The sequence below is a fragment of the Aplidium turbinatum genome, chromosome 3, assembly GCF_918807975.1.
Source record: "Aplidium turbinatum chromosome 3, kaAplTurb1.1, whole genome shotgun sequence".
In the NCBI taxonomy this organism is placed as follows: Eukaryota; Metazoa; Chordata; class Ascidiacea; order Aplousobranchia; family Polyclinidae; genus Aplidium; species Aplidium turbinatum.
The window spans coordinates 7,549,616-7,561,569 of NC_137474.1; the positions used below are offsets into that span (position 1 = coordinate 7,549,616).

The following is an 11,954-nucleotide window of genomic DNA, read 5'->3' on the forward strand; positions in this document are numbered from 1 at the left end:
TTTGCTAGTTGCACAAATCGCTCCTTGCTACCAGGACCTTCTTGCAAAAGGTAATTGTAAGTGCGTCACAGAAATTATGTTTTTTCACTCAAATAGATGCGAATATAGAAAATTTATTCAGCCTCTATGCTGCAGAACGGTCCAAGAGTCGTCAGAGATGCCCACTCTTGCCTGAGGAATTTTTGTGAATGGCAGTTTCGTCAGAACGATCCAGATGATTCACATCCGGGACACTACGACACATCCGTCCTCATCACCGGGTATGATTAATCATGATGGTGAAAAATGACATCAAATAAGATCAGAAAATGTTTTTCCACTTGACTTCGACAAATCGAGAAAAACCCATTAGTTGATGTAGAAATGTTTATATTATCATGATTGTTATTAGTAGTAGGCTATGCTTATTATGATGCTATTCCATCCAGCAAAATCCGTCAACTCACATCAATACAGTCTATGTAAAGATAAGCATGTTGTTGACGGAGTCTAAATTAAATTTTGTTGCATCACTCTCTAATGTACAGAGCATTGTGGCAACCCCATCGACAACGTTACCGATGAAGTTTTGTTTGTCGTATCCAGGCTTACACCCGGTGGTTGAAGATTTAGATTAAGTGGACGGGAAGGCAAGGAAGCCAATCTTCGTGACCACCTTCAGGCATGCCTTTAAGTGTCCTGCCACACAGCCGCATTCTTTTGAGCGGTGTCGAACCGGCGCCCTTTCGATTGTCGTACCAGGGCTCTCACCACTCGGCTATGCAACCGATGAAGTTGTGCAACAACTGATTCTGTGTTTTGTGTCTTAGATTCTTTTGTTTTAATGATAAGAAATTTATCCATTCCAAACACAACTATGAGTTAAAGAGACGTTAGACTACAACGCATAAATGACTAATTTCAAGAACGGTAGTCTACAAGACTCTACATAGGCTACTGCTAGAGTACCACTTAAATGTGATATATGATTAAAAAAATTGGTTTTCGTTAACATAACCTGAAACCAGTTATCGTTAGCCTGCTCGTTTTGCTCTGGGTTTTTTAATGTTTTGTTTGTTGAAGTCTGTTTTTATGTCTTCAATTTTTTGTTGTTTTTGTGAATGCTTGTACTGTAGAAAATGTACTCTTTGCGGTGTCACCATAAATAACATCTAGCCAAGTACTGGAGCTTCACTATGTAATTGCAAGAGATAGGTTGTAACTTTAATTGCACTGTGTCTTTTGGAGCTGGTTACGTTGATTGGTTAAATTATTATCATTCATAATAATATGATTATACCCTACGAGTAAAGACTTTCTAATGAACTTATGAAATTATCTTCTTTTCTATGAACATTGATGACGTTGGAAATAATTATCGAATGAAACCGCTCGATCGTGTATATGAAACATAAAAAAACTACTGCTTTTTTCAGAAGGTTGGTTAATTAGGTGGAAAATAAGTTGGTATAGGCCCACTGTCGTCACTTTTTAACTTTACGGCATCGATACTTTTAATGTTTAATTCGGCTGTCGTTTTTTATTTGGTGCTTTGAGTGACAAATTTAATTAACATACTCATAAATTCTTTGCCATTGGACGTAAAAAAAAAACAAACACCAAGAGAGAAAAACCGCCGATAAAATGACCAAGGTTGTTAAATTGCATACAAATTTCAAATCAAAATTGTTAATTTTGTGCCTATCCAGTTTCAAAGTTTTATTGACACATTCAATAAACTGATAAGAATGTTTCCTCACATGTTTTTTATCGGTTTGATCGGTGTAAAAGTAGTTATCGAATTGCTCTGTTTCATATTTTACTGCTTCAATTTCCTGTTGGCTCAAGATTGTTTTTGCTCGATTCCAAGGCTCACCTGTTCTTGATAATGGCTTTTTACCGACGTTTTGTTTACTAATACTAAGTTTATTTAACTTAATTTGTGTTGTGGTGCATATCAATCAGTGTTAACTGATATTCTATACATAAACACATTTACGTAACGTAGGCTTTACTGAACTTAAAATTGCGTTGCCCTGCGAAAACAAGCTGTAACCCAGATAGAAAAACCTGTCATTTTAACATTGATTCAACGTCTGCAGATGTTGAATCAATGTTAAAATGACGGATTTTAAGACTGCTAACAGAAAATATTCAATGCCGTTACAAAACCAAACAAGGCTTTACGTAAGCTACCGACTGCACTGGCAACACTGTCAACTGAAAACAACGAATCAATCAATGCGAAAGAAACAAAAACAAGTCACAGATAGGCAATTGGTAAACCCACATTGCGCTCAGTAAGAAATATGGTGGTGCAAAAATATAGTGGTGCGTCACGACGTGCCCCAGACCCCACTTGCTAGCAACCTTTGGAGTACAATGAAACTCGAATAGGGAAATGCTGATTTACAGTGTATGCGTACTTCAACTTGCCAAACAGTTGCAATCTCTAGTACGAACTTTCTTGTGATTTTTAATTTGTTAGTTCTGAACAGTTTTTTTTCCGTCATTGAAACTGGCAACAAAATACACATAACTGGAATTGTTGCCAATGTTAATCTTTATCACAATGTTGCATTTTTGTATCAAAGCACCATCTCAATATCTCAAGAATAACTTTGGTTTTATATTTTAAGCGTTTTCTTTGAACTGTATGAAAAATACCTATTTTTACGCGCCTTTTTAGTCTAATTGATCCTTTAAATACTGGGAGAAAATGCATATAGAAAAAATGCAAGTAACATATTTCAACTGGAGTCATTTTAAGCTGGTCGTAATGTTAAAGTGACGTTTTTGAACGTCAGTAGTTAGTTATCAAGAAGGTTGTTGGCTGGTGTGCACATTGTAATCTTGTATACAACTCTTTGTATCCTTTCAATCAAGTGGTTTTGTTATCGGATTTGCCGGCCAGATGAAGACACCAATTCACACTTTCTCGCCCGACCGGATCACGTGATCTGTTGACAAGGCGCTGAGAAAGCGCAACCAGGTTAGCTAACAAAGCAAAAAAGCTGATACGCAATGTTAAGTTAGGTTTCTTAATCCATAAAAAGCCGATAAACTGAAACATAAATCGAGAATTTCATGAAAAAAGGTGAATGCAGCACAACGTATCAACAATGTAGCCAAACCTAAATCACAATATTGTTTCTATTTTTTGTTCGGATAAATTGGTGCGATTTAACGTGCTTGAATGGGAGGCGTCAAATCAAAGATTTTTTCAACTTGCAGCTTGTGGTTACTCCAAAATATTTTAAATTTCTTTGGCACATGTTGTTTTGGCAATTGACAACTTTCACAGCAAGCGTGCTTTCAGGCTAGAGTTTGCACCGGAAAGCCAGTAGACTACATGGATGAGGTTCTCACCTTTTTAATTAAGGAATCTTAGCTGTGTGCTGGTATGCTTTTTTTTAAAGTCTTTAGGACAAAACATGGTTGGTTATTTATGTCTTGCAAACTTTGTGGCCTTAAATGTTGATATTACGTAATATCAATGTCATTTTGCAAATTTGACTCATCCTAGTGAAACTTGTGAAGCAAGTTTTCTGCTGAAGTCCGTGTATCAACACACAATTTGGGTCACAAAACACTTCAAAATAATGGAATAAGCATTTCAACCACGTTTCAAAATTTTTACGGTAGCTCGATGTCGCAAAACCATAAACTTGCGTAAAACAAAGACGTTTATTTGATATTTCATGCGTAACTTTAACCGGAAGCAGCATGTGGTCATTCTAACAGCGGATATTAGTTTTTATTTGTAGTGAGTAATAATAATATGGTAACCGCACAATGGTGTTATTGTGGATTGATCGTCACGGTTGACCGGTTTCGTACAAGCACTTTAATTCATCGTTGGATGAAATCTGAGGCAAGTTTATTCAATTGGTGCAAGTTTGCCTATGAAAAAAATTAATGCAGTGTGAAGACATTTTGTGTTATGGCAACAACTCGATACTCGCATTGAAAGTAATTTTAATTTGTGTGAAATTACGTCACATTTCTTAATTTTTCGCTTTTTAAAATTCATTACCAAGAATAGCTTTGAACCATGAGATAAAAGATATTGTTTTTTTAAGCAGAAAAAAATATTTTTCTCAGCAAGATGATTTCTTCGATCAAGTCGATCTTAATAATTCGCTTTTTGTATTTACATAATTTATTTTCTAGAATAGCTGCCACGTCACTTACGTCTTACTCCACTACTTTTGTTGTTATGTTAAAAGTAATAACTTCTCACAAAGAACACAACCATTTTTATATCGTTTTCAAGTGGTGTTCAAGCAGTATAATTGTTGCGATTGTTAAATGCTTTTGTGCAACTAAATTTACAGTACAGGGTGGATTTTGTTCCTTCCCTATTTGGAAAACTAATACATTTTCTTGTGTTCAAACACGCTTTGTGGGCTTTAAAAGAGACTTTGAGTAAACTAACTTTGTCCTGATTTTGTTTGATTGAGATCAAGCGAGACCTCAGAATATTTGTTGAACACAATCATAACAAATGCAATGAGTTCTTCAAACGTAGACTGATGTTGAATTTTGATAAACGTTAAGCAAAGCACTTTAGGTGTTTCGCATTTTCTGCTGGTTTTTGAATGTAGTCAAACACTTGTAAATGTTGATAACGAATTTGCATTGAACTCGTAATGTTCTTGCTCGACTTGTTGAAGTAAAAGTTTACTTACAAACTCAACAAGTTGATTCGCTATTGGTCAAAGACCTTGTTGTATTGCTGGTTGCCTAGAAGTTCTACATTGCAGATACATACTTCCAGATTTTTGTGATTGCATAATGAAAGTTTAATTTAGCCGTTGGTGCACAACGCAACAAAAATTGCATCAAATTAGCTTCAAATAATCTAAAAGTCGATTTTTGGGTAATATTTTCCATTTCATAATTTGTTTCGCATCAGAAATTGTTGCCACTTATTACCAAGCACTCGAATATCAATCTGACGTGATTAAACGTAAAAAGCAACTACAAATGTCTGAATTTTTGAACCACGTAAATTTTCGTTCATTCCATTGGGCAAAGTTGTTGTAGTTACTTTGCCTTCTTTGGACATTTGGCGCCGCTCAAGTGCTAACATCGGTGTGGAAAAGTACTTGAAGAATGTGACGAGAAAAACAAAATTGTATAAACAGTTTTGAATTAACAACGTTGATTCAATAACTAACGATGCTGTTTCTGAGTCGTGTTTAGTCATTCCAACAGTAAAAAAGTGCTGTTGTTTGATTTGATCGCCCATATTACAAGTGTGTAGGCCTATAACACAATAAGCCGCAAACTGGCCTTTTGTACACGTGTAAGTGTCTATTAAATCTTGCAAATGTCCTAAGATGGTAAATAGTAGTAAGATGGTGATGTTTTGATCTTCTGCTGTACCTCAGAGGCTCTCCGTCAAATTCTTTTGTTGTGGTAACTCAGTCATTTTAAGCTGATGGGTATTAACAATTCTGAACGAGTGTTGTCTTCTTCAAAAGACCAGGAAAGTAAATTTGGAATTTAGTGCGAACATCATGTGAAGCTGTATTGTTTGAAAGCATAACAACACATTGAATATGCACGGTGGTGTACTTTGCTGACACCACTAGTAAACCAATAAGTGAACGCGTTAGTGTCGTCAGTACAACTGTCATCAGTGCAGCTCTCTTCGGTGTGACTCTCGCCAGAACAACTGTCGTCAGTGCAATAGTAGTCAAGCGGTGAATATACAAACATGAACAACTTTTCTCTCATTTTTGTGACGTTGTAAACAGCCATAATTCTTGACAGTTGCAAATTAGAAGGCACCTTTTTCCTTTTATACCCATTTTTACCCGTATGGTAGGTTATATCAAATTTTGATTACTTCGGGCATACTAAAGATTGAGAAAAACAATTACTATATTTAACATCCCGGAATTTGTAAAAAGCAAATCTCCCATACGATTTCTTAACGTGCCTTGTATTTGCCTTGCAATGAAAATGAACAAGCTCTTTGCATGAATGGAATCGAAGCAGCTCTCTTTCATTTCAATTTACCACCAGCAGACATAACTTGAGACAGCCCTTTGTAACCTCGACTGAAAAGCGTTGTCTACTGTGTTTAGTTTTTTTTTTATTGGTACTCCTTGTTTCGGAGATAAAACATAGCATCAATGTAAAATTTACTTCAATTCAACGTTGTTTTTCAGACAAGATATCTGCAGATCGGAATCGGCTTGTGACACTTTGGGTAAGTAACTGACCGAGTTAAAATGAATCGTTAGGCCTAAACTTGACTTGAATGTTTTAAATCTATTTGAAAAAGAACCATCTGAAACTCCTATTTTTGGGTGAAACAGGTTGTCACTGTTTTACGTAATTTCCTTCAATCGTTTTGTGAATTTTGTTAACCAAGAAATATTAAAATGCGGCCTTTTGCTATCAAGTACTGTACTAAGTTAAGTCGAGTGAACCAATGTAGTGTTCGAGAAGTTCGTTTTTGTACTGTTTTTCTTTACTTGATATTGACTGTTAATATTTTCATTTTTCTTAGTGACTTGACGGTTTTCATCTCAACTCTTTAAGTTAGCCTTGGGCCAATTGCAAGCGATTGGTGAGGCCTATAAGCCGTTTGAAGATCTTCTTTCCTTCTATTTGTATTAATTAAGTTAAATATGTTTTTCTTTATCCTTATCTGATTTTACCAGCAAATATTGCTCAGAAGTATTGACTTCTTGACCGCTCGCTTCCGAACAACATGTCACCTTGTCACTGAGGCTATGACATAATGTCTTCAATGAAGAACAAACCGATATTGTGCACCTGTGAACACAAAGCAAAGCTGTTTTAATTTGTTGGCCTTTTATTTTTTACATTAAAGTTACGTTGGCATTTCTCAACCGAACGTTTGTTTCCGCATCTACCACAATTAGTGGTTCTCTTTTTTCGTTAGTTATATTTTCCCAGAGAAATGGTACAATCAAGTATGAATGAGCAGCACTTGATTTTTGAAATAACGCAACTTTACCTGCTTGGTACTTACTCTCCTACAAGATTGAAACTATTTATAATTTTAGGAATCCATCTTTCCGAAATGCATTTGGACGAACTTTTTGTATAGCCTATGTCTGCATGAGAAAGCTCTGAGATTACAAGAAGCAACGTTTTATTCATAGCTTTAACTTTTCGAAAGCTGCTACTTTGTTCTATTGTAAATATGATCAAGTCTAACAAACCCTTATTTGTACAAAATTATATGCATGGCTGTAAGATTACCAAACTATATCAGAGCAAGGGCTTAAAAATGTTGCAGACTGATTTAGAAAAACGTCTAAATAATAAGCTACGGCGTCTTATCCTCTCCTGCCAATATATTATTCAATGTTTAATCAACGTATAAAAGGGCTAGTTTGTGGACTGGTCAGTCAAGCAGTGCTTCGAAAGGATTGCCGGCTTACCCGTTCCTAATCGCCGGTGATCAGTATTTTGATTTCAATAATACGTTGACCTTAACTCTTACTATTTTGTTCTTCTCATTTTTACGTTGATTCAATGTGTTATACCAGTAGCATGATTTTTTTAGATTGGCTGTTTCTGGTTAAATCGTTTTTTTCTTTTTTGCGTGACAAGACATCTAGATTTGATATTGTGCAAAGTTCAAACCACATTCTTCACTAATGACAGCATCACAAACTTGTCCTATGTTGATATTTTTGTAGTACGTAGCTTATAAGATTTTTTTAAATACTTTTGGCAACCCTGATTGCTTCATATAAAATGGTAGCCACTGTAACAAGTCGAAATTCTGCCACTGCGAATGACTACAATGCAACCGCCAACCAATTGGCGGCACGTCAGAACATGTTATAAGAAGCTACCGTCCAATTGTGACCGTTCTAGCACTCAACCAGAGAGTTAATCCTTGTTTTGAACTTTATTTGGTAATTACAGAAGAAAAAGAGCAATAGCAGTAGTGGGAATCGAACCTGGGTCAATGAAATAACTGCTTTCTAGCCTTAACCCTAACCCCTAAGCCTAACCCTAACCCCTAAGTCAATGAAATAACTGCTTTCTAGCCTTAACCCTAACCCCTAAGCCAACCAGTTGACAAAAAACCATCAGTTAATTTGCTTTGTATCATCTTCTTTTCGCCATTTTTTACGTCACTTAAACCGTAGGTTATGATTGGTTGGCGGTTTCATTCTAGTCATTTTTAGTGGCAGAATTTCGACTTGTTAAAGTGGCTACCATTTAAAATAAGTGGTACGACGAAGGTTTGAATGTCCTGCATTTAGGATTGCTTCTTTGCTGGCTGAATGAAATTGCTCTTTTCGCTGGCTGAATAATTCTTTTTGGAAATTGCAGTCTTCAAATTTGTTTTTCACAATTGAGAATTACGGAGATGAGCTATTTATTTCTAAAACCAAAAGGATAAAATACTGTTGATCGTAGTTTGCACTTGCATTCAGACAGTCGTTTACGTGGCATAAGGCAAGGCCGTACAAGCAAGAAGATGAACTAAGAAGAATAGCATCTCAAAAAAATATTTTTCTGGGGAGTTTTTCATTCCTTTGAAACAGTTGCTCTTAAACATTATTTTGGCGTAAATTCTGCATGCTGGACAAAATTGTACAGTTCATTTTGTAATCTTTTGTATCATTTCAAATAGACCTTTATAGTTTCAGCTGCTTCCTGAATTAACCAGATTTGTCATTTAAAGTCAATCGACCACAAGTGCCCTATCACCTGTGGCTTATTTTGTTCATCAAATTACATCGGTTTGACGTTGTTCCAACATCTTGTGGTACATACAGTAATTCATACTTTTCTTTGATTGAACCAAAAGATGAGGCTCAGTTGTGAGCTTAGCGAATAAAGCATCTCAGATGTACCCCCGTGTCTGATTCTTCAAAACCAAATCGCTTCAATAATTTTCAATGAGATTACTGTTTTCTAAAGATTTTAACTGATGAAACATGCCGCTGATTACTAATTCTTGACAGATTCAAGTGCCATGACTGTGTTTCTCTTGCTGGCTTTTTTCAATAAAAAACGGAAGACATAAATTACAACGCAACTTGCAAAACCTTGACAACTATTTTTTAATTTAAAGGACAACAAACAGATTCAGATGTTAGGCAGTTGACCAAGTGATGAGAGTATCTGATTGTCACTTGTTCACTTCAGTTGGCAATAGATTTACTCACTTTTTGTTACACCTGTCGCAAACCTGATGCAGGATGCTTGTTGCATCGAAGTATATTCTTGCGTTATGTGCAAAAGTTTGATTTAATGCAAACCAATTTCTGAACATGTATTCCTGTTTATTGCTTCTCTACAGGACTAGCTGAACTTGGAACAATGTGTGACTTGAAACGGAGCTGTTCCATTAACGAAGATAATGGGCTAAGCACCGCCTTCACTATCGCTCATGAGATTGGACACGAGTAAGTGATCTTATTCAGTCAGTCAAGACGTTTTTAATAACTTCAGCAAGAAATATGAAAGCTTTGAATCATTGCTTACTCAAACCAATGCATATTTTTAATAACTGTGATTTTAAACTTTGAAATATTTAGTGTTTTTTTTCGTAGATGTGACCAAAAGCCAGCCAAACAAGGGTCTCAGTAATTACAATTTTTAATGACTGTTTTTAAATCAGAAGTATTAATAACAATTGCAAGCAGTATGACACTACGCCAAGTTGCAAGCCAAACACAATTGCCACCATCACGCCTTTTTTCCATACTACAAAATTTCTTCTAAATTCTGATTACTTTTGATCTTAACGATTTTCTTTCCAGATTTAACGCTCCCCACGACAATAACGACAAATGCATGGACGCCAGTGGTCGCTCTAACAAAGTGGAGCTCAATGTGATGTCACCCACCTTAGACAACAATGCCCATCCTTGGTCATGGTCGCGCTGCAGTGCAAGATACATCACCGGCTTTCTAGAGTGAGTCATCCATTTGTCAAACATAAAAACTGATAACACGCACCTTATCTCAGGTTGATAAAACCGTTGTTTTGTCATCGATTCTACGTCTTGAAACATCATAACGACATTATATCAGCCACGAAAAGGAAGATTTTGCCACCTTTTATCTCCTCATACTCATGTTGCTTGGAGTGTTTGATGTGTCTCCGATAACAGTTTCCTGGAGTTATTTTAACTCGCAAAGTTACCCAAGTGAAATGGAAACGTTATCAGACTTATTTCTATTCGTTTAAACTTCCCTCTCTAAGCCTTCGCTATATTTAACCTCATATTTCAACTTGGGATTGCATATTTAAAACATCGAATCATAATGCAGGTGCTCTTAAAATGTTGTAACGCTTGGGATGGCAATTTGGCTTGTCGCACTGTACCACCCATGTGGAAGAAATCAATGTTTGACGTAATCCATCATAAAATGGTCCTATGATTTACATGACACATAGTGTTTCTTTTCATTTGTAACTCGTGTAGCAGGATAGTAAATCATTTGAAAGCAACATTTTATATCCAACGCCACTGCCATGGATTTGTGTGTGACGATTGCTGTGTAATTTATGGTTTTGCAAACTAAGCAAGAAAATCAATCTCCGGCAGGTCGAGGTAGTTCCTTTAAATTCTAACTGACTGTCAAAAAATTGCCTCAAAAATGTATTCACTTCGATTCATGCAGTGCAAAATTTGCATTGATAAACCAAAGTAAATCGATACGAGTGTAGGCCATGTAATAGATGATGAAACTACACCTCTACCTTTCGCTTATTTTTCTTGCTTGGTAAAATGACTTGCACATTTACAGTAAAGGAATGCAAGTGATGAGACGCACAGTAGGTGAGACGATTTGAGAAACACAGATTAAAATAACTTATATCTGGTAGCAATGGGCACGGAAAATGTCTCCTGGATGAGCCACCCCAACGTGTTCTTCCTCTTCCAGTGGAGGATCCCGGAGAAGTATTTGATGCTAATGCTCAGTGTGGTTTCGTGTACGGAAAAGGAGTCAATCATTGTAACTTCATGGTACGTTGTCTGGAAGCAGAGATTCATTTTAGCGCGGGCTGAAAATAGTGGTTGGAAAAAAAACAATGGTAGGCTACGATACTGTGTGCTAAGGCGGGTCAAAATTAAAAAAAAAAACTTTTTTTAAGAAACTTCACAGTGACATACTGTTAACTTGGAAAATCATTCCTAATATCATTCCATGTGGTTTCAAAGTAATCTCAAACAAATAATCATGAACGTTATCGTTGGTGAATTCTAAAATAATAAAGAGAAACATAGTTTTTGTAGTTTGCAAATTGGTCAGCAGGGTTTGGCATTGAGTTGTTTATTCGACAAGCTTGTGATTTTTACTCTTGCGTTCAAAAGAAATCTTTGATGATGTCAATCAATCGGCGGTAGAGTTGTTCCGCAGCGGTGATGGTCGCACGATTTTAGTTCTCGAGTTGACTTATTTACTTTTGAAAACAATTGGTTTGGAAAACAAGTTCAATTGGAGGATGTAGATGGAATTTTTTATATTTTTGACGTTTTTTTTAGTACAAGGCTAAACGAACAAAAAAAAAAGCTGAAATTTCTCAATAACCAAAACCGATTACAAAAGTAGTCATCGTCATCATCATCTTGTTTTTTTATTTCCGACCATTAAAGCGAAAAAACAATATCACTTGCCATAAGATCTAGAAAAGGGTAGAAGAGACAAAACGCGTTTAACACGATCTTGTCCTTTGAGTTCATTTTTCCTATGTTTATGTTTAATTGCTGTTGTAGTTATCGTGTTTACTTTTTCTTTTCAGTTTCGCAACACTTGCAGGAGGTTATGGTGTGTCAGTCAAAATAGCAGTCACGGATGCAGAACTCCTCATGTGCCTTGGGCTGATGGAACGAGATGTGGAGACAAGAAAGTAAGCAGGAATACCAAAAATATATTGTTGTAAAAAGATAAAAACTGTAACTTCAACAAAAACCTTTAAGTTATGATTTATGAACGTTTAAGTTAAATCA

General features: G+C 36.0%; 1 protein-coding gene across 1 annotated transcript in view; it reads left to right on the forward strand.

Annotated features, from left to right (window-relative positions):
* LOC145766497 (A disintegrin and metalloproteinase with thrombospondin motifs 9-like) overlaps window positions 1-11,954 on the forward strand; it is a 52,831-nt gene that overhangs the window by 23,433 nt on the left and 17,444 nt on the right. Inside the window, exons 6-11 of the mRNA XM_082578222.1 lie at window positions 136-260; window positions 6,162-6,202; window positions 9,293-9,398; window positions 9,756-9,911; window positions 10,829-10,970; window positions 11,747-11,854. Coding sequence (XP_082434348.1) covers window positions 136-260; window positions 6,162-6,202; window positions 9,293-9,398; window positions 9,756-9,911; window positions 10,829-10,970; window positions 11,747-11,854 — 678 coding nt within the window. The remainder of the gene's footprint in view (window positions 1-135; window positions 261-6,161; window positions 6,203-9,292; window positions 9,399-9,755; window positions 9,912-10,828; window positions 10,971-11,746; window positions 11,855-11,954) is intronic.